At 39.5% G+C, this 23229-nt stretch overlaps 2 protein-coding genes across 2 annotated transcripts; one reads left to right on the forward strand and one right to left on the reverse strand.

Annotated features, from left to right (window-relative positions):
• Window positions 1-9755: 9755 nt before the first annotated feature.
• On the reverse strand, window positions 9756-14545 carry zbtb1 (zinc finger and BTB domain containing 1). Its single transcript, XM_026998902.3, has 2 exons — window positions 14375-14545; window positions 9756-13342 (listed from the first exon to the last, which is right to left on the reverse strand). The coding sequence occupies exon 2, from the start codon at window positions 13326-13328 to the stop codon at window positions 11286-11288; it is 2043 nt and encodes a 680-aa protein (XP_026854703.1). The 5' UTR covers window positions 13329-13342; window positions 14375-14545; the 3' UTR covers window positions 9756-11285.
• A 529-nt stretch (window positions 14546-15074) lies between these two features.
• On the forward strand, window positions 15075-18867 carry zbtb25 (zinc finger and BTB domain containing 25). The gene is made up of 3 exons (XM_026999006.3): window positions 15075-15145; window positions 15985-16173; window positions 16515-18867. Exons 2-3 carry the CDS (start codon window positions 16001-16003, stop codon window positions 17650-17652), a joined length of 1311 nt encoding a protein of 436 aa, XP_026854807.2. The 5' UTR covers window positions 15075-15145; window positions 15985-16000; the 3' UTR covers window positions 17653-18867.
• Window positions 18868-23229: the final 4362 nt, after the last annotated feature.

Raw genomic sequence — 23229 nt, forward strand, 5'->3', positions numbered from 1 at the left:
GCATACCAGAAATCTTTAGTGCGAATTCCAAGTGATTCAGATTCTATGACGTGAAACATCCGCGTGGAAAAAAAAAACAAAAAAACAAAAAAAAACTCAATCTGTCGGACTAAACAAGGAATACGAGCCATTCATTTCAGACGAACTGAAGATGGACAAGCATTGCATAGTAGCGTTTATTTGCTTCTATGTACTTACGTAGGATCAAATGTTAAGCTAACGTAGAAAATATATAGCGTAGGCTGATTAGATTTGCTCAGGTGCATATATGGGTAAATAAAAACTGTCAAATAGACAAAATACACTGTGCTAAATAGTATATGTTGACGTTTTAGGCAAATTACGTTTTGTAAAAATAAACGTGCATTGCTATAAATACGTGATATCATGTATTGTGGTGCAGCTCAAGCAACCAAGAGGCAAGTCTCTTGTAGGGGGTTCACTTTACTGGATAGTTTACACTTCAAAGCAATAAATGCATATAAAGGCAGTTCTCAGAGTAGGCTGCCACTGGAGAGAAACCCTTCTCAACGAACTAGTTCATATCGATGTATTTCACATGCACCCATGCTTGGAATCGTTGGACTACACTTAAATAAACACAAGGATCAAATTTCATTGAACGTCCTTACAATCACCGATTAACTTCAAGATTCTGCATTCTAATTTTAAAACTTGTATATTGACATCCACTGTATTCTTTGTTTTATGAGTACTTATCACTAGTTCAGTTTGCACTGATTCACTGATTATGGCTATCAGAAATAGTCTTGCTGGACAAGAGGAGAATTTTGTAATCTCACATTTTGTATTAATTTTATGTACTACTAATATGCTCATAGGCAAACATAAAATTGAAAAACAATGAAGAAGGATGAAGAATGAAACAAGAAACATCAGTACATATAATTTACCCTTCTTTTTTTTCTCCACTGCTTCAGTGTCATCCTAAGAAATCTTTCAGTCCTATGTTACATTAAGAAATAGACTATTCCTGCAATGAAATCGTGCAGATTATTTTAAGACAGCAAGAACAGCATGACAGTGACAGGGTTGCTGACTGTTCTATGAACCACAACCAGATGGTTGCACAGTCCTGATGATAATACTGGCTATAAGATCACCTTCTGCATGTGTTCAGTGGGCAGTGTAATTAAAGTAACCAGAATGTAAAGAATGAACCATTCTCAAGATTTCATAACCTAACCACTTTGACAAAAAATGAATCCCTTGAATCCATATGTTGCACTGTGCACATAATCTAGGGCCACTGCAATGAGACAATCATTTTAACCAGGGATGTGTTCCCAATACACAGTGTGACTCTTAATTACCAGAGAGACTTCCATAATTACATAATTTCCTACCTTCACTCAGTCTGCTTTATGGTACTACTACTTTAACAGAGAAGTTAAACAGAACTAAAACAGAACTTATTCAATTATGCAAAAGTCATATGAACCATCTTTCCTCCAGTCTGCCCCTCATGCCCTATGGCTTATGGGCTCTGTGGTCTCTTCTTTGGACATCCCTTCCTTACTGCACAATTCTCCCACTGAACCGAATAATAACCCTGTCATCTGGCAAATTCCCATTAGCTTTAAACGAATGTGCAAGGGCACTTTATCCTGTGGCAACCTTTGATTGTAAATGCACTTTTTGAGGTTGTTTTCATCTCTCAGCCCCTATTGACCCATCCATCTAAAATAACGACCTGTTAGCCCCTTATTGCCGTTAGCAAACTTAACTATAATTGTGCAAATGGCTGTTGTCTATGAACTTACCAAACATCCTTAGTATATAGGCTAGATAATTGAAAACTCAAGCCATTGGTCAAAGGAATTCAGCAGTTAGACTGTTTTGAGGCCCAGCAACACCAAAAAGAGAAAACAAACAAACAACAAAAAAGTACCCCTCCCATTTTCCACTTAAATATGTTGATACATTATATATGTATATATATATATATATATATATATATATATATATATATATATATATATATATATATATATATATATATAAATACTTTATTGTGTGAGTATATATATATATATATATATATATATATATAGTGTGTGTGTGTGTATATGTGTATATATATATATATATATATATATATATATATATATATATATATATATATATATATATATATACACACTCACACACACAGAATATATATACACACATATATATACACACACACACTATATATTCCTTTTACCTTTCTGAAACCTCTGTCTGAAACATCCCACAAACTGAAAAAAACAAGTTTTTTTTAATGTCTTGATTGTCTTTATAGTTTTGCATAGGAGCCTAGAGCTCAACATCTGAGCCCAGTGCTTTAATGGATGCCACCAATGGATATGGATCTTTGAATATACATTCTTGGGTATCTGAAACATACTGGTGAACTTTCTCTTCTAACACTATGCTGCATTTTTACCGTGTTCCTTTAAGAGCAAACATACAGAGTAAAGAACTCAGGGTCTCCTGAGATGGGAAAGTTATCTACCCTGTTTAATACTTAAGTTTCTCAGCTCCCAGGTGACTGGGATGAGGAAAAACTAGAAAAAGGCTAAATGTACTCTGATCTCAAAATACCATGTGAGAATACCACAGAGATTATATTCTCTGCTTCACACTTTCATTCTTCTGCACATCTTCCCAGATTAAAAAACTTAAATATCAGCTGTTAAGTGAATTGATTTATCAGTCAATATGGCCCTGTTCCTCCAGAAAAAATATCCACTGATAAGACTGTTTGCCCAAATATGTTTGTCCGTATGTCATCTGTCACCCGCATGTAAATCATCTCACCTAACTTCATTTGCTGCTTGTGAGTATTTTAGATGTCAAGATGACATTTCACAGCTATTCCCACTGGACCCATGTAAAATTCACTCACTCACACACACACACACACACACACACACACACACACACACACACACACACACACACACATATAAACAAAACTTGAAAGCAAAGCTGGCTTTCAGATGAAAGTAACTACATCCAAGAAGAAAACAGACACATTCTAGCCAAAGGCTGAGTTATGTGTCTATATTTGGGACAGGACAGTTAAAATAATATCATTTGCTGTAGTCCATTGAAAATAAAGATCCTGATTCTTTACTAAAGAAGACCCCTCTGTTTCTGCTTTTCAGTTCCTGAGGCCAAATCAACTGGGAAAACATGCCTGTCCCAAAATCCCCAGGGAAATCAGAAATGTAATGGAGGACAGGTGCGTACCAGACAAGCACAACACTCCACATATCAATCACTTTAGTGTGGACAGAACTCCAAAAATGACCTGATAACAGAATAGCACATGGTCCTGGATAACATGACCTAGAAATTTAAATCTGTTAAAAGGACAAACAGAAACAAGCATTACCATATGTATTAGTATTGCCTTGGCTTTTAGTAATCCATGTAAAGTGTGGCTGAGTTGCATTCTCACAAAACCTTCCTGGCACAGCGGTGGGGATTCACTCTTGCCATAAATGAAAATATTTATTTTCTTCAAATAGGGAAATGCTCAGAAGTTAAGTGATCAGTTACCTGGCTATAAATGTGTGATAGGAACTGATCATATGACTTTTATTAGTTAATGCAAGTGCACTACCCTACAATTCTTTAACTTACCCACTCTTTGTTCCCTTAGCCTTATAGAGTTAATATGACCTTTCTGATCAGTTAGTGTGCAACATATAACAAAAATGAACTTGATGACCTAAACATGTTTTTGTCATTAAAACACTTAATGCCACTTCCTCAGTTAAGAAAAAAATGCCATTATTAGCAAAAAGTAACATCATCTGTAGATGAGTAATTGTGTGTAATTGTGTGATAGTGAGGTCTTACAAATTTACACAGTCACATTTCTTCTGCAAATAATGAATGCATAGCTACACATATGCTTTCCTAGCCAAATTTTAGTTTATGCTCTTGACACCAGACAACTGTGTAGAATGTTATGGATGTCTCTATTAACTGAAAGGTTTTTTTTTCTCTAAATTCAGCTGTTTTCACCACCATACATTTCTGTTCAAAGGTGTTCAGCCCATCGTGACATTTAAGATTTTCTTTCCCATACAATTTCACTAAAACCCTTCACTCTCAAGCATGACATATTTCTCTGCATTTATAGTGATAACATTCCTATCAAGCATGTTTTGTATGGAATTTAGTGTCAAAGGTAGATGGAATGGGAATGCAATCTTAGTGCAATATTTTGAGGCCTGTTTGTGGTTCTCACTCAGCTGTACTATTTGCTGTTATTGTAGTTGTCCCATTTGAACATAGATTAAAAAGCCTTTTAAAAGCAGTTAAATATTTAAACACACTGGAAAATGCTTTGGACTCATCATTACAGTTCATGAAATCAGTTCATAAATTCATAAATTAAATTATAGGAAAGAATGGGCTCTGAAACTTACCGTGTTCCATTCATCAGGTAAACAGTTATATATAATATGCACACTGTTCAAATTAAAATATCTAACTTCTTGCAAAAGTACACAGTGGCAAACCCATATCCAAACAGAACTTCCAAGTTGATTTTAAAAGCCTGAGTCAGGTATATGGAATGCTAGAAGAAAACTAGCAAAAAAAAAGAAAAGCAAAGGAAAGCAAAAATGGTCCTGCACAATATCTTCTCATCATGTAACAGGAAGGGTTTTTAATAATATTGCTTCCAGGGCTACTTTTTAAAAATGAAACTGCTACAGGGCTCTCTTATCTGAAGCCTCTATGGCATTTCCTCCATGTTTTTTGCAAGATGATTGGTAGCCATTGCTTCTTCTGTTCTTCTGAATTTAAAGATTCTTCTGTTCTTCTGAAATTTCCTAAATAAATGTAAAAAGCTAAATAGACAACATGTTCTGCCAAAACAAATGTAAAAATGTAGGGGCAGTGCTGAAATTGTTTCTAAAGATCCTCAAAGAACATGGTGCTTCAGTAGTCAGTAAAGCCAGTAGGGCAGTAATGTTGCAATTATGCTCTCACCATGTGTGTTTTGTCCACCTCCTCTGAAAACCTGACTCTGGGCTTTCAGGGCAAAATCTCACTGTGAGCTGAAAAAAGCTCAGATCCAGGGTTTTTGAAGAAATTTAACAGAATGTTCTTATTAATTAACCAAGCTGCTATCACATTTTATTCTTAGCAAAACAATTGGTTGTGTAGTACATATAGCCATGGGTTTGTGCACACATGCCAAAGAAAATGTGCTTTTTTGAGCTCTCTGGACTCCACATACTTCTTTAATCTTTAAGGACATTGACCAATAGCTGAAAAAGTCTTGCTTTTAGATGATTGAAGAATCTGTTTTGAGTGATCCATTCCTTATCATCTGGGAGCAGCTCATCAACAATACCATATCAAATTTTAGACAGGGACATGGGCAGAAAACATTATATAATTGTAGGAAAGACTGTTTGGCAGACTTCTATTAGGCAGAGAAGTGAACCATACTATGTTACAAAAACTAAAAAGCAAAATGGGATGTATTGAGTGCAGATATGAAATTGCACTGGAGGTGGGGGTTTGATTTCAATCTGCATATTTAACAACATGAGATGACCATGTTTGCCTCCATCAAAGACCACATCTCTCTGTTCTCTGAGAATTTGTTTCTCCCACATAAATAAAACAGCTGGTCGGCAGAAGAAATCATCACTGTCAGTAATGATATGAAGAACAGAGAAATCTGAATGTGAGAACCCAGACACTATAGAACTGAAAGCCTCTGATGCCTCATCATAATGCAGTGTTTGAGAGTGCACCAAAGACACCAGACTCATAGCTGAGTTACTGAGCTCAACATACATACTCTCCACCAGTCAAAGGTAGCCTGTGTTGCTTTTGTGATGACCAGACACACATAGTCCTGATAAACAGATCTTCCTTACCAGGACATTATGTTAACCAGACACAACAGGGGGACAGTTAAACACTGCACATTCATATCAGCCATGACCACAAACAGACCTCTGCTGCCTTGGATCATGCAATTAGGGATAATAGTGGGCAAGAAATCCAATTAGATGTGTGGGCCGAAGTGGAGACCTATATCGAATGGTTGTCTCAGATAAGACTACTTTACATTAAAGAAGAATAACCTTGTAAATCACCTTTTATTTTCCTGTATGATTAGGGCTGGCTAAATAAAGATTATTAATAATATTTTATAAATCCTGTTTTGTGTGTATGCACATATATACATAACTCTGAATTCATCTGAGCATATGGTCAATGAAATGACACATCATTTGTCACTTTTCTTTCAAGGGCAAAAACAAATAAGGCAAGACCTTTCCTTACTTTTAAGGTTCATTTATAATGTTAGCACAGGGCAAGATAAAATAAACCAAAAAGCAAGTAATGTTTAGTTCTTTCATATAATCCTATGAAAATGAAACGATGCCATCAAGTGGACAATCACAAAACAGCACAATTATTTTTATCTACCAAGCCCTGTTCATAGCAGGTAAAACCAGTTATTCTATCACAGTATCTATTTAGATTACGAAATGTCTATACTGAACCTTCCCACAACTGAAAATTCATAAAGCTTGCAATTATTACTGGGAATGAGGGCTTTCTTCAGGCATAACTGGTAGAGTCAAACCTGTCCGACAGTACCATGACAGATAGAACCTAGACCAATCATGACAAGAGTTCAGAAATAAGAGAGCACAGTCTACACACTATTTAGCTCCTGGTTAAGCAAGTCAGACAAAGTAAGTATGAGAAGTAAAAAAAACTGGGCAATAAACAATTGGATAAACAAACAAAAACGAAACAGAACTATGTTATGAACCCTCTTAAAAGCCCAGAATTCTAAATCCTTTGATTCTGTGAGTCAGGTGTAATGTACTAGTAAGCTATGATTGTGTATAGTACAAATGTCAATGCTATTTTTACTGCTGAACAAGGAAGCCTGCGCATGCCAAATATTACAAAATACATAATCACTGCTGACTTTAAGCAAAGACTAACAGAATCCCATGCAGATCATCTCCCTTGGCAATGAAAGCCATGTCTATGCTCTTTAAATAGTGCTAGAAAGTCTGCCTGCATATACCGTTCCTGCAGTGTGGTAAACGTATGCCGCCATGCATCAGAGAGACCACCACAAGAGCTTTCCTGGGATTCCAAAGTGGTTTCGAAAGCTTGTTAGCTATAGAGGCAGCAGTGCAGCTGCAGGAACAGTGAGGCAGTGAATATCTCCTGACTCGACACTAAGGCTGAGAGCAACAGAAAAATGCATTCCTGTAGTCTGTCTTATTGTTTATTTTTGTGCATAAATGTACATAAGTTTTAATTTTTAATGTATATGTAGTAAAATATCAATTTGACTACAATGCTTACACTGGAGTTCTAGTATGATTAGTCATTTAGAATAGTATGGAAGGTATCAAAGGTTGAACAAACCAATTATAAAGCATTAAGGCCATGTATGAAGAAATCACTGTCCTACTAATAAGGCCATGTGTGGAGAAATCACTATCCTACTGTTAAGACTCTGTGTGTAGCAATGAGATTTACTGCTGAATTGATGCCTACTTAAACCACTGTCACAAATGACAATGTAACATGAAATAAAATAAAATGAAAATTCTTTGCTAAGATTAAAATGGTGTTAATAAGATGTTTTAGGAAAATTGGCCTTTAGTATCATTACTGAAACCTTCAAATCAAATTTCATTTTATTTAATTCTGTCAATAGGCTGTTATTCACTCTATATTCTAATTTCGGCGACCGGGTCTGTGTAATTATGGGAACAAATAGATGTAAATGGTGGGTTAGCGTGTCATGTCAGATTATTGTACATTAATCTGACATAGGACACCAATGCTGCTCATTTTCACAAATGACTGCAAATACTCTAAACTGACTCAGTGAGGCCTTCTGATCCAATCCCACTATTATATGACTGTTGAGAATCTTAGCACGTTATAACGATTTGTTCCAAAGATACTAAATATTTGAAGTCACTTAGAATCTATATAGAACAACCTGAAAACTTCCACATATATGGAACTGAGAATTTCTCTGCTTATTGCATAAGTCAGTTTCATGCCTCTGATACCCATAAATGAGGAATGATTTTACCTGATGGACTTAACATCCTGAACCATACCTAACTGGAACCCTAACTAACTACCAACTTCCCCCATCTTGGTCTCAGAAACTGTGTTTTCTCAGACAACCTGGAATGCCTCTAAGCACTCTTCATCCTGTGAACTGTGATGAGGTCTACTTGTCTTCTTCTGAGTGAGACAGAGGTCAACCATGGTACCAACCTTTGGACACCTAATGACCTGAGTGAGCCGCAGATGTTGGTCATGTTGCTGACCTCCTGGGCTTCTTTTGGCTCGTCAGGATTGCACCTGCACCACCAGCTCTCCATAAAACCTTAATTTCATAATGACAAATGTGAAATAAGAAAAACAATAAACAAACAAAAAAGAACAGGTTAGCAATATTTGCAGATAAAAGATCAGTGAAAGAGAACTTGTCCTTCCTGGACTGTGCACAAAGCTGGTGTTTAAAAACTTTCATTTTCAAAACCAATGTGTAAATACCCTGATCTCCCGTGAACAGTGAATCCTGTATGTACACAACAAGGAGGACTGCTGTTTCAGTACATGCTTCAGGCCCAGTGTTTTAAACCTGTTCAGACAAGCCACAGCAGAAGCCTCCCTCATTCATTTCTTCATGCATAAGATAACACAATCTACCTGAATCTACCATCAGGAAATTTCTTTTGCTTCGAAAAAGTTACAGAATTTAAGTTCTTATTTAATGTGTTCTCATTAAAACACATTTTTATTCACCTTATACACTCTTAGTCACTTGTAACCATGCATGTTGCTTTTTCAGTTTTGTTTTATTTGGCTGGCTATGGTGTCTGCATTAGTGGCACATACAACCAATCATATTAACTGCTATTAGAAGTTGAACAGCTTCTCTGACAAACTATAATGGTTTTTAAAATAGCCATATAATGTCAGATGTGAATTATGCTTTTGTGTTGTTTACCTTACTTTCTTTCATTAGTCATGTCTTTTTTGTCTAGACTTCATGTAAATTACTTAAAATAATAATGACAATGATACTATTGATGACAAAATGTAGAATAAAATAGTGGAAACAGTGAAGAGAATTAGTGGTAATGAAGTCATCTCAAATCTTTCTCAAATGTCTATAACGGTACTCCTAAAAGTTAGATTGTATTATGTTCTTAATACCAAATATAGTTATAATAAAAATGTCACTAATCCTCAAATTTTATAAGGAAAAAAAATCTGAATATTCCAATATCTGTAAAATTGTATATTAGTTGGGTGTGAACTAATAAATGACTAAATAACCAACCACACCTTTAAAAAGCACTTGTCTTGACTATAACAAAATGTTCACTCATTTGATCAAATGCTTAAACAACCAACCACGCCTTTAAAAAGCATGTGACCTGACCATAACAAAATGTTCATACATTTAAAAACGCTTGCCTACCAATGATCAATGACACGAGCTGTCTATCAGATGCAAACCATGAGGTGAAAACAATTGTACCATGCCTGGATGCCTGCTGTCTGCTCAGCTACACAAATAATTGTTGCTTAACAACATATAGGGGATTGGACAGATGGTTTCACAAATCACTCTTAAGGCCCAAATATCATACCACTGAGTGCTTGGCCATGCTGGATTTTAGAAAAGGGATACAGTGGCACAATTTAGAAGTGACAAAGAAAGACTGGCTGTTAGTCTTTAATGTTGTAATCTCACAATGTGGATCAAGAAGCATTTCATTTTCCAACACACTGACCTCACAGTAAAGACCTAATGGTTCTTCTCCCTAATGAAAAACGAGAAGCAGAACTTATATACACACTAGAAGCTACACATGAGCTGAAAATAAAACAAGTAAAATAAAATATGATCAAATGTGTAAGTTGTATCAAGTATAAAGAGACTCATGCTGTGATTTGTCTTCAGTCGCCTAGGACCAAACATACTTCAAGATATAATGTATAAGATTTGGATAAAATATTTCAAGCATTTGAAACCCTGCTAGCTCACAAAGGCACACTGATGTCCCCTGTGAAAAGCCTGTTTCTGTATTACACCCACTGACCCATTAAATCCTTCCAAAAATGAGCTAAAAATGCAAGTGCCTGTCAGATAACACAACTGTTTCTGTGTAACAGCTGAAAAAAAATCTGAATGAAAATGATTTTGTATGAAGGGTATTTATAATATACAGAAAACAGGCTTTCTACTCAGGGCTTCATTCAATGATTACAGCAGTAAAATATGCTTAAAATATGATTGAAACCATACATGGTGTACCTTCAGTTTGCATGGTGTACAAACTATAAAAAAATATCTTCCAAACAGATGTTTTTTAATTAAAAAAAAAAAAAAAAAAAAAAAAAAAAGTCTAATGACACAGCACTTGTCAGCTCTTGCTGAATTCTGACTGAACAAATTCATTCACACAAACAAATTGCATAGTTAATACATTAAATCCTGGATTATGTTTAAAGGAAATAAGATAATTCTGACACAAAAAAAACCTGGCTGAAGAGTGTTTGAAGACTGATTTGTATCAAACTCAGTACTTTTAGTGTTCTGTTGCAAACAGGAGAATGGCCCAAACCGTACAATTTAATGCTAGATAGCCATTGTGCTCTAGGCCTCAAAGATGTATGTTTCTTGAACAGCTACACTTGAGAAGACTTTACCAGGGCTATAAATTAAAATAACATTTAAATAAAGTAAAATTTGTCACAGAAAATTTAGAGCACCAAAATAATAGTTAAAAAAAAACCCCCAAAACAAAACAGGTCCTTACTGGAAAAACAGAAAAGCCCTGTTTATACTTAACATTTCTAAAATAAGCATGTACTCAAAGATTTGAATCATGTTAAGATGGACCAATGCTGCTATCTAAAACAACTCAACGTAAATTTTGATTTTGGGCTTTAGAAGCTTGTTAAGTAAAACATAATGACATACTGTATTTCATTGATTACATGTAGAGTAAGATGAACTGAGATTCAACAAATGACAAGGTTTGTCTCAGTCACTGAATCTCACATGAAAAAAACCAAACACGTGGATTATGCATACCATAAAAAGTGCAGTTTATAGGTATTATTTGGTGTCTAAGTGCATAGATTCTCCTCACATTTACAGAATGGCTTATTTTAAAAATTCACGTGAAAAGCACTCTCTCTCTGTCTCTCTCTCTCTTTCTCTCTCACTGTCTCTTGGTGTGTTTTAGGTTATAGTGGCTTCGCATGTCTTTGCGAAGTCGAAACTTCTCCCCACACACGCCGCAAATGTACAGATGAACATCCATGTGCTTCTCCAGGTGTTCACCACTAGGGAAGATCTGAAAGCACACCTGGCAGATGGTTTCTCCGGCCGACAGGTGGGAGATCATGTGACGTACATGATCGTGCTTCAGGAAGGTGCCCTGGTCACATACGGGGCACACATAGCGTGCCATGCCCTTGTGCATGTCGGTGTGCAGGCGGAGTTGCCGCTCGCGAAGGAACTGCTTCCCACATGTCTGGCAGGTGAACTGCTTCTCCTTGGTGTGCACAGTGTAGTGCTCACGGAGGTGGCAGCGCTGGTAGAAGCCTTTGCCGCAGATGGCACAGAAGTGCTTGCGCCGGTGGTCAGGCTCGGCGCCGTCCTCCATGGTGGTGGCCCGAAAGGGCTCCTGCTCGGGGCAGGACAGCGTGTGCTCGACAGCGAGACTCTCGCTCTCAAATATCAAGCCACAAAGGGGGCAGCGGAAGCCCAGGTCTGCTGCATCTAGTAGGCCCTCGTCCAAGACCGGGCCGTCTTCAGGCAGGGGAGAGTCTTCACCTGGGGAGTCAGTCTCAGGGCACTGGGACTCGCCGCAGCGTTCTGCATGCTCTTGCAACTGCCTGCCCTTGATCAGCACCTGGCCACACCGCCCGCACGCACATATATGTCCCATGTGGTTGGAGATGTAATGGGCAGATTGGTCCTCCTCGGTCAGCAAGGTCCCGCACAGCTCACATGGAATACACTCGCCATCCTGTTTCTCTTCTTTGATCCTGCGCACTTTTGCGTCTGGCCCTGCTTCCTTACTGTGACCCTCCAGAGCACTGGTGCAGTCATCCATGGTCGACACTCCTGCCTCATCATCGCTGTCAAACTTCATGTGGTCGCCGACATTGTCTCTGAACATGCTGCGGCGTGCCTTGCAACTCTCTACACTATGGTTTCCCACCTGGACTACTTTTATGCTTTCCATCTCCGTGTCCTCTGAGTCATCGTCCTGCTCCTCCTTGATGGTAACGTTCCTGGATAAAGTGGGATCGCTGTCCATTCCGGTGGCAATGGACCTGATGACTGATTCGGAGTCTGACTTGTGGTCAGGCCAATCCTCTTCGCCCTTGCAAATTGCTCCTCTGTGCTCCTCTGGCCCCTCCGAGGCTGAGCTCTCTGCTTTGCTGGAGTTGCTGGTGGCTGCTTTTCCCACTCTGGGGGCCTGGTATGCCTTGCGGTTGGTACAGGTGAGGATGTGCTCAATGAGAAGCTTCTCACAGCTGAAGACAAAGCCACAGTCGTCACACGTATATGTGCGGCCAAAGCGGGGCCGTTCTTTCAGCGCAGAGCTTCGGCCTGAGGCCCTCTTCCTCAGGTCACAAGGCTGCTCCACCAGATTATCTGAATGCGCTGGAGCAAGTGGCAGGACTACGTCTTCTACAGGCCTCACAGTTGACACGTTGATGTTGGGGCGAGTGCTCGCAATCTTAGGTGCACACTCGCTAGCCGCAGGACTCGTCTTCTGCTTCTCGAACATACGCACGCCAAACATCATCTTACTCCCAACAGTGCCGGAGGAAGATGAGGAGCTAGACGAAGAGGAGGAAGCTGAAGAGGAGGGAGTGAGGTTGGATGTACGGATGTCTCGAAGGTCCTCCAGCGAGTCAGGGATGTAGTACATCTGAAGGTACGCCATGGAGGACTTCAGTTCCTCAAACTCATAGTGGTCCACGATGATGCGGCCAAGGTACATGAGTTGCAGGATGAGGTCGAAGCATTCTGCACTGATCTGCATGTTGCTGAGGTCCAGGCGTGCCGCCCCCTGCTGGTCGCGGATGAACATCATCCTGAAGTAGGAGCTGCAGGCTGCCAGCACAGCCTTGTGGGCCCTGAAGTAAATGTCGCCAATGGCGATGCAGCAGTCGCACAGGAAGCCCCATTCCCGCTGGTTGTTGAGCTGCTGCAGAACATGCTCACTGTGGCTTGGCCTTGCCATCACCCTGCGGAGGACTGGGACACACAGAGCCTGATCACACGATTGTAAATGAAAAATGAGAAACCCAAGTGGCCTCTAGAGAAATTGGTGGTAAAAGTGTATTTAGGCAGCACTGGTAGTAAAAGAGCATTTTTACTCTCATAAACATAACAGTATCATAAGATGTGCTTTGTAAAAAAAAAAACTTGTGACTCATTTACTTTAAAGCATAGTTGGTCACACAAGAGTTTGATATTAGTGTTGGTCAGCAGGACAGGAAATATTATTCAATTTTTTTCATAACAAGTAACAGGACTTGTGGTAACTGGCTGATGTTCAACACACACCTGAATATGGTATAAATGAAATGGGATCAAACCATGTTTACTAACATAAGATATGAAAAAAAAAAATAATCTTCAGCATTTGTGATCTCGAAGATTTGATCTTTTATTGCTGTCAATGTTAAGTGAAAACCTGTAGACTTACTAGGCAGGTAATTATGCTTAGTTTAAAAAATTAAAAGAAATGTGTGGTGTGGTAAGACATGATTGGCAGCTATGTAGTTGAATCACTTTGCGTGGGAAAGGATCTAAAATATGCTCTCTGCGCCTTACACGTAAAAAAGGTAAATTTGTAAATTCTGTCAGTAATATAAATCTGAAAGCTATCGATAGTCTACATTCACTAGTATGAACTAGAACTGTAGTTTCCCTTTGTTGTGCTAAAATTGAGAGGTTTACATCCCGCCCACGCGTTTTCATTGGCCTATTTCGGAGAAGGAATCATGCGGGCGCTGTGGCTGTCAATCATACCGCACTAAAAGTAAAATCAAACTGTTCGCGATAGAAAGTGTGCAAAAAATACCACTCGACCCATACTTAAGCAAGAACACGATAGAAGTAATGAGTGCTATGAAGCGACAACAGAAAGACTAGATTTAGCCAGCTTTGTCGTAGACCTCTCACGCAAGCACGCACTACCACCCCCGCGCTGCTTCCCGCACGTACTGGGAGAGCTTTCTCATTAGCTAATGTTTACACTCAAAGAACACGAAAAATACTCACCGATGGTAATGTGTGCTGAGGGATAGCGAACAAGAGGTTGAATTAAAACACTGAATAAGAGAGTTCCTCCTTTTTGCTTGAATCCAAGCAGAAACTTGTGACGAGAATAGCTAATCGCGAGGCGAAGCCCCTTTTGCAGCAGGGATGAAAGGACTTCCGCACAGCCGCTTTGCGAGTTGTAGCACCGCACTAGACAGCCCGAGCTAGATCCGGCCCCACTCACGCAAATGTAACCCGCCCAGGACGGGCACGCAGTAGGCTACAGTGAAAATGCAACCATACATGAAAATATTCAACATCAGAGGTTACCACACGGTCACTTTTTTTTTAAGTTAGAAGCAAAGAGAAAGCAGTATTCAATAATAATTTTAAGAGAAAATGTTCAACAAAATTTTAACCAATTTTTACAAAACAAAAACAAAATTTGCAGATATAAAATGTAGTTCTGAAGTAACGCTAGATGTTATTCAAATAAACTTTGTTGAATACTGCATATGACTTTGATTAGCGTTTTGTACGCCTGTTTCGGTTAATCGTTGATTTTGCTGCAGCATGGCGGGCAGACAGCATTCCGCATAAAAGAAAAACGTGAAACAACAGACTTATTTTATGTTTTCTTCATGCATTTGTCTGGAACGGCTAATGTACATTATGGTCACGTGACGGATAACAAGCTAAGCCGTCAGTCGCATAGGAAGAAACGCGAGACCATAAGAGAATTTTCCTGCAGCAACACATACGAAATAAATACCAGTTTCACGCGAATAGGTGGTAAGAATGCGCTTTCTTTGGTTATACGAACGTATTTACTCTTTCCATGAGCACATGCATGGTTTATTTGTGAGGATGCACAGAAACGAACAGCGTTTCTTCGAGAACATTTCATCGGTGTGGACTAGACCTGTAAAATTAATGTGATGCTGTCTTGAACAAGGTTGGGGGAGGACAAACCAGCCACATCACAACGACATAAACTCAATTCTTTGCATGCATTTTTCAGGCGGGCAAAATATATTACGCTGTCAGTTCTCGCGACGAATAGTGCTATTTCGAAAGTGCTTTGTGTAACGCTAGTCAGGTATTGTCTCAGTTAAAAAGGCATGAGAAAATCAGGTTAACGTTACCGTGCTAAAACACTTCAAGACAACAATAAATGTGTTCTTTGATTTTACATGAAGGCCCTATCAGCTTAATGTAACCAACAAAATAATTCACGTAATATGTCACTTAGATAACTATTGGTGTAAGTTCAAAATGCAGTGGAAATAAAACGACTGAAACTGCACTGATTTTTATAACATTTAGAGCGTTTAGCATGTCTCCGTGTATAGATGCTTAAAACGCGTGAAGCCAAAGGCAGACATATAGTCACAGTATACATAAGAGTCGCTGGGACAGTCCCATCCAGATGTAAACATCTGGCCTAGGTTTCCCTAAAAATGTGCAAAATCTGAAATTATTTTAGCCATTAGAGGTCGCCAGTTATCTTCTTTGGTTTTGACATGGTATGATATGCATATAAGAATAAGTACCTCGCCTGTCTCCTATCTTCCCCTCCACCTCCTTCCTTCTCACCCGACTGTTTATTGTGCGCATGCTTATGTGTGCAGGTTAGGAGAGTGCATCATGGACGTGGCCAGCCACAGTCTCTTCCTCTTGAAACAGCTGAATGTCCAAAGGGAGTTTGGTTTCCTTTGTGACTGCACCGTTGCCATTGGCAATGTGTACTTTAAGGCTCATCGAGCAGTACTGGCTGCCTTCTCTAACTACTTCAAGATGATCTTCATTCACCAGTCCAGGTTGGTCAGTCTTGTTGATGTGATCTTAGGATTGCAACGTTCAGTGTAACAAATCTAGCACTGAATTAATTTACTTTGTTTATTTGTTTCTAGTTTGACTTATGCAAACTATTGCAGGTGTTCATTCAGAACTAGGATTTTGCTATGGTGTAAGCAAATATGCAAGAAACGTTTCTTTTTTTGTGATCAAGATCAAGGATTAGAGAATACTCAATGTCTATGCCCAGCTTACTTGGGAAACAGATATAAGTAACATGATACACAGGCTTCGTTAAATATGCAGTTGAAAGTGAGCAATGCTTGATTAGCTAAGTGAATCCCAATTGTTTCCCAATATTCAGTGAGTGCATTAAGATCCAGCCAACAGACATCCAGCCAGATGTCTTCAGCTACCTGTTACACATCATGTATACAGGCATGGGCCCTAAACAGCCTGTGGATCAGAGCAGGCTGCAGGATGGCATCAAGTTCCTCCATGCATACCAGCTCTGCCGTAAGGCGGGAGAGGGCGGACCTGATGCCTCTTCTGACACTATCCGCATGTCCAACCTCTATGGCATCCAGATCTCCTCTCAACTTGCCACCAAAGAGCCACTAAAAGCGGGCAGCTCACGGGAAGCTGAGGACGGGCGCTCCAGTGCCCGGGCCGAGCGGACACATGGCCGGCCGGCTCTGGCCGTGGGGCTGGAGGGGCTTCCACCAGATAGACAACCCCATGCCCTGCATGGCGTCTCTTCCACGGCCTCAGGGGACGACTCTGACATTTCAGCCCGCATCAAACAGGAGAGGGTGGAAGAGGAAGAACCAGACGAGGGTGAGGAGGAGCTGCGTGCACCTACCTCCCTCCCCTCTAACCAGGGCAGCCCATGTCAGGCCAGCCACTTCAAGGACGGCCCCCTGGCACTGCTGTGCCCTCGCTGCGGAGAGCGCTGCCTCTCTCCCGAGGGCCTGCGCGAGCACCTTTTCAGTCACTCAACCTGCGCCCTGATGGAGGGTGCAGGCGAGGATGGCGGCGGCGATGAGAGGCGGGCAGTAGATGAGAGGCGTGTCCAGAAGGAGCGCTCTGACATCGGCAGCCTTGAGGAAGCGCTGCGACAGAGCCAGGCTCTGGCTGACGAGCTGGCAGCCGAGGCGAAGCGGAGCGCGGGTGGTACGGTGGCAGCGGGCGGCGGGGTCAGTGGCAGCCCTCCGGCGGGCTTCACACGCAAGAGGAAGATGGCATGTGCCGTGTGTAACCAGCGTTTCTCACAGAAGAGCCAGCTGCAGGAGCACATGTTTGCGCACGTAGGCAAGCCGCTGCGCTACCACCGTTACGGGCGCTTCTGTGGGCCGCTTCTACACGGCTGCGAGGGCCCGGCAGACATCGGGCCAGCCGCACCTGACGACGCTGCCCGGGAAACTCAGGACAATGGCAGCTCCTGCTACTCACTGGACTCTGAGGTGTCGCAGGAGAGCGTGGACGCTGTGACCGTGGAGTGACACATGCCTGCTGGCCTCAGATATACGCCGCTTCACTCCCTCTGATCCAACCTGTAGGAGGAGTTCACGTTTTTGTTTCTCCTCTTCAGTTTTGACACACTCCCTTCTGTCCTGTCTCATATACTCCCAATTAGTATGTTTCTGTTTGAGAAGTGCTCTTTATAAGGCCCCTGTCTTGATGAGTTCAGTGTTTGTGTATATTGAATTGTGGTTTGTGAATATAACTGAGCTGGACTGAAGAGTGAGGCATTGCATAATTTTCAGTAATACCGTATTTTCAAAGACTATCTTGATTAGTAGAGCACATGAAACTAAACCAGCACAGACAAAGAATTTGAACTCAGTTTTACACCCAATTTGTTCTTGTAACAATGACACATATCAACACATTACACCTCACAATTGTTTTCTTGTTGTGCTGTAGCCAGTATTCAATTTAAAAAACAAAATCAAGCAGTTAAAAATAAAATCTTGCAGTAAATCTGGTTCAGTGCCTTAGAAATATTTGCCACGCGACACTGAAACTAAAAGCACTTGTTGCCCAACCAAATCCATAAAGTGGTACATAATGAGAATAGTGTTCCTTCTTTAATAGTTGGCTATGTTGGTGTCACTAAATTAGTGTAGTGCCTAATTCTGTGAAATGCTCTAAGAAGTCTGCACAACAGCAGTAAAGGGATGAAAGAATGTGTGCAACTAGTGCTTTTGGCTTTTTGTGACTCTCGAAAGACTTGTCAAAATTTACTCTGTATGTATCATGGTACTAAAAGTACATGACCACCTCTCTTGGTATCTTACCACATAAATGTAACATCTTGTATTTTACATAACGACTGGTGAAGTAATATCACTGTCTTGAAGAAATCAGAGCCATTTAGTCTTGTAGATCATCTGTCAACAGCTTTAGCGTATGGCATGCTCTGACCTCTATGGCTCTTAGGATATGGTTGATAATTGATTTGGAGAAAAAAAACAAAACACTTTTTCCTTAACAATCCACAGCCCAGATTTATTGACCACCAATGCAGCAGAGGTCAGTGTACTGTGATGAGAAGGTTAAACCAGTGACAAGCAAATGTCTGTGATACTTTTGTGACTTGTAGAGTACATCTTGAATAGTCTCTTTATGATCAAATCTGAGTAATATTGTGTGATACTGTGTGCTGATTATTTTTTTATATAAATGACATTTTCAATTACCAGCAGTTTAATTTCCTACATCAATACCGATGTGTTTTATTTAAATCAAAGAACAACCATCAATGATTGCAATACAAACTTTCAACTTAATACCACTTCCCTATTTTACCACTAGAGGGTATCATTTGCCTGAGAAGTGTAAGCATGTTTCCAGAGCAAGTGGTTGTTATCAATAGAATGTTTGACATGAAGGATTTACAAACTGCCAAGGTGAAGCCAAATGTTGACTAAATCAAATCTTAAAATAATCTTAAAAATACATTTTGGGGTGTTATTCCTACCACATCCAGGATAATTAGAACATATTTATTAGATCATAAATATTTTACTATATGGTCTACATTTAAATATGAATATGGGCCACAGGAATTAAAATGACTTATTTTCCTGCCAGCTGTTACCACATATTTACATTTAATCAAATTATATCTTGATGATCCTTCTGGGTTCAGTGTTCATCATAATTCAAAACAAGACCAGGCTAAGAATATATGGTAAATGTTATTTTGTAGAGATTTACACAAAGACTAAAATTCCAGCAAGGATAAAACGAGGAAAGAAACGTAACATGCCCACATGGTTGTGTAGCTGAAATACATGGGTTATCCATTGCTATAGAAACTAGGCTTATGTTGCAGTGATATGAAAGATAATGTCACATTCTGGCTAAAAATATGAACCGGGTGAGAAATAATTATATAAACCACTAACAAATTTCATGTTTTAGGCAGATTGTTGATGTCCCGGCACTGTGATAGAGGAAGTATTACTAGGTTACACATGTGATTGACATTTCAATTAGAAAAGTATATTTATATTGCAACATAATTTCAACATCACTACTTGAAAACCATTGCATACAATTCTAACCAATACACATGATACAAGAGACTGCCATTACTCTCAGCCAGTTAAACAGAGCTTGCTCTTTTAAAAACAACATAAGTGTGTATAATTGCAATATGATGCTATAACTCAACTACCACTGATTATGAAACATTAATTTTTATCAAACCACAAGACTAAATGTTTTAGTTTGGCAGGGGGTGGGGTGACTGGTGTATATTTTCAGTGTGTCAGGGAGCCTGTGATGTGTGTATTAAGTATAATGCTGATCTGACTGATTACTCTGTAACTCAGATGAAAGCTGTTTCACTGCCTCACTAATGGCTCCATGGACCAAAGACCAGGCCGTCTGCACTAGTGCAAGCTCTGAAAGTAGACTCTTGTGTTCACTTTGGTCCAGAGTCTGGAAAGTGTCATTTGCCATGTTATTAATCTTGAGAGGGTAACACGAGCCATTTGCTGAAACAACTGTTGACAGTCTGTCACACGGTGGAGGGTTATTCTCTATGGGTTCCTGCTTTTCTTCATCTGATGAATGCACATCTTCTATTGTAATTACTGGTTTGCATTTAACTTCATTTTCAATAGGTACAATCTTATATGTGTCAATTAGAGCTATCACACGAGTAACAGGAATATCTGAGGACATTTCAGTCACTTCAGTGTCTGAACTGCACTCATGAACAGATGGTAGTGGTACCTGAGAGTGTAATAGACCTATAGGTGCCAATATTTCAGTGATCTGTACCTTTGTGTCCTCTTCACCCACTATATATGGGAACTGGTGGTGTTTGCATACATCCTGTTTGAGATAGGATACCTGTTCAACTTTCTCATGAATGAATGCAGTGTTTGGGACTGCACTCACGTCTGTGCTCATCATCTCTGTACCCTCTTCCCTGTGGTCTGCATCTTTCCCTGGACAGGTTTCTACAGTGATTCTGGCATTATCTTCATGAATCTTACTTGATCTGTTCAGCTGCTCATCTGCTGCCAGAGTTCCAGATGACTCAGGAGCACAGCAAGCCGGTTTTCTTTCAATTTCAATAAAGGTATCAATACACGGTCGCACACAACCCTCTTCCTGGCTCAGATTTCTTTCAGATTTTACTGAGTGTCTCTTGAAGAAATTCCATATCCTTACATGGAATTTTCGTTTTATGGTTCCAGTGCCGGCCTGCATAAGTGCCTCTTTTTTACACCTTTTGGTCATGCTAAAGGGTACACTAAGAATGGTCGAAGGTTCTTGTGTGGTGTTACTATCACCTGGAGCATCTTGCAAGCTAAGGCATGCTCTGTGCACTGTTTTATCTTCCAGGAACTCCTCAGACTTAATGACTGTTTTTTTTCTCTTCAAAACACACATAAAGGCAGGGGAGAAAACCCTTCTAAAGGCTGCTTTAGCTCTGCTCCTCTTCAGCCTATTCTTGCCATGTTTTCTTTTCACCCTCCTCTCTTGTAAGTCCAAGGTGATTTCTAAAGACTTTTCTTGGAGATCCAGGGAAATTGCTCCCTCTTTTACAGTAAAGGCAGACTGAGGGCTCGGACATGCAACACACAGTGATTCACAGCCCGGTTCACTGTTGCCTTGGTGCACTGCTGCTTTGTCCTTGACTGCCTCACTAAATTTGTGCCGCTGTTGCTTCCTGAAAACATGAGCATCTGATTTTATCTCATCACGAACTGGAGACCGAGGTTTTCCCAAAAGAAGTCTTGGTGGGCCTGTTAATTTTCGTTTCAGGCCAGCCTTCTCCTGAAATTCTCCACCATCTGTCTCCTCAGTCGCCATTGTTTGTTAAATGGCAGCAAATTTCCAGAAAATATCGAATAGTTACTTAGAGCTGGTGTCTTCCACTGTCATATTGTCATGTCCAGTCTTCAAAAATGCTGCAGAATAACATAAAATTCATTCTGGTGTCATATTAATTTTTAATGTTGTCATCATCTTTGGCTACTACTGAAAATTGTTAAATTGTTCCAAACATGGACTAGCAAAATCAGACCTGATTTTTAATTTAATTAAATTATTTTTATTTATTAATTTTTACAGTATGGAGAGTATTTATTCTTGATTGTGAATTTATTTTTCTTAACAAATACATTTCTTTAGTATTAAAATGTACTCTGATTAAGAACAGTTTAGAAAGTTACATTCTTTTAATGATTACAAGGGAAAGTAACTTTAATAACATGGTCCGTATTATATAGAGCTTTCATGTAAATAAGCATACCAGCTCATTCTCTCATTTAGGGTGTGTCATTTTAGTACCACAGCATTCTCTGTCCTGCTATACTTATACTGCACCCTGAATAACAAATGTCTAACATTTTATCAGAGGGTTCATTTCAGCAAAGAAAATAAATTAAGATAGGATAACAGGAGCTTGCAATCTTCTTCACTTTAGATCAATTTTTAAATACCAAAACCCAAACTGTCCTAGAATAGACATTTTAACTTCAACCAACTGTGTATGTTTCCTCTACTCCCAATTTTTAAATTAATATAAGGACATACAGTTTTTTGTTTTGTTTTGTTTTATTTGTTTGCTTTTCTCTGGGTGGGGAACAGTGATTGAATTTAGGACATGCTGTGTACTACAGATATAATAGTGTAATTCTACAACAGGAATATTAAAACATTTTCAAACATTTTGTAATCCTTGCTTCCAGCATGCTTCCACCACTAATGGGAAAACTATTTTAATGTACATATACTGATCGTTTCAATTATGAAGAACAGTTTAACCCAGGCTATACACTAAAAAGAATAACGAGGACCAGTATTCGAAATAAAAAAAAAAAACCTACCTGCACAAAGGAAGGCGTTTGCCTATTTTCCCTTCACGTTGTAAAAGCACTACTTGCAGTAACGGCGGTAAGGAAGGTTTGTTACTATTAAGGCTAGCAGCTTCGCAAACGCGAGCTGAACGTCTCGGGCGCTTTAACTTGGACGGATGCTGTTACCTAGCGGGCCAGGCGCTCATCAGTTTCTATAGCAACCGACTGATTGACAGTTTCTGATCCCTGTCATCGAATTATCGAACGATATGAGCACTTTACTCGATTAAAGGCAGCTCCATTGCTGACACGACTATGAATGTGTAATTAGTAACTACAGTACAAGTTTTAACTTTTAAAAAGGGTCTTTATTAAGGCTACATGTTATCTGTTATCATCCTTACTCTTGTTTATTTTAAAGTTAATGCTTATTAAATCAGTTTATCAGCATCTACAGTGATGCATGTGTGTAAAATATTTTTAATGATTTAAAAATGGAAGCTAAAACTATTATGTTTAAAATTGATTTTGCTGAATAGGATCCCAGTACTGTATGTTGAATAGTCAAACATATTAACATGAGCTCTTAAAAGGACTTATTAAAAATACAAAAACCTAAATGTTTAACTGGATATTCAAATGCATACTCATCAGCAGGCTATAGCAAAGGTCATAGTAAATCTCATAAGTAACAATGACATCTGTTTCAGTTGCAAATGCATGAAAATACATGTATTGTCTTCTATTCACATT

Source organism: Electrophorus electricus, chromosome 7 (assembly GCF_041902795.1).
Source record: "Electrophorus electricus isolate QZ-2024a chromosome 7, ASM4190279v1, whole genome shotgun sequence".
NCBI classification, from domain to species: Eukaryota; Metazoa; Chordata; class Actinopteri; order Gymnotiformes; family Gymnotidae; genus Electrophorus; species Electrophorus electricus.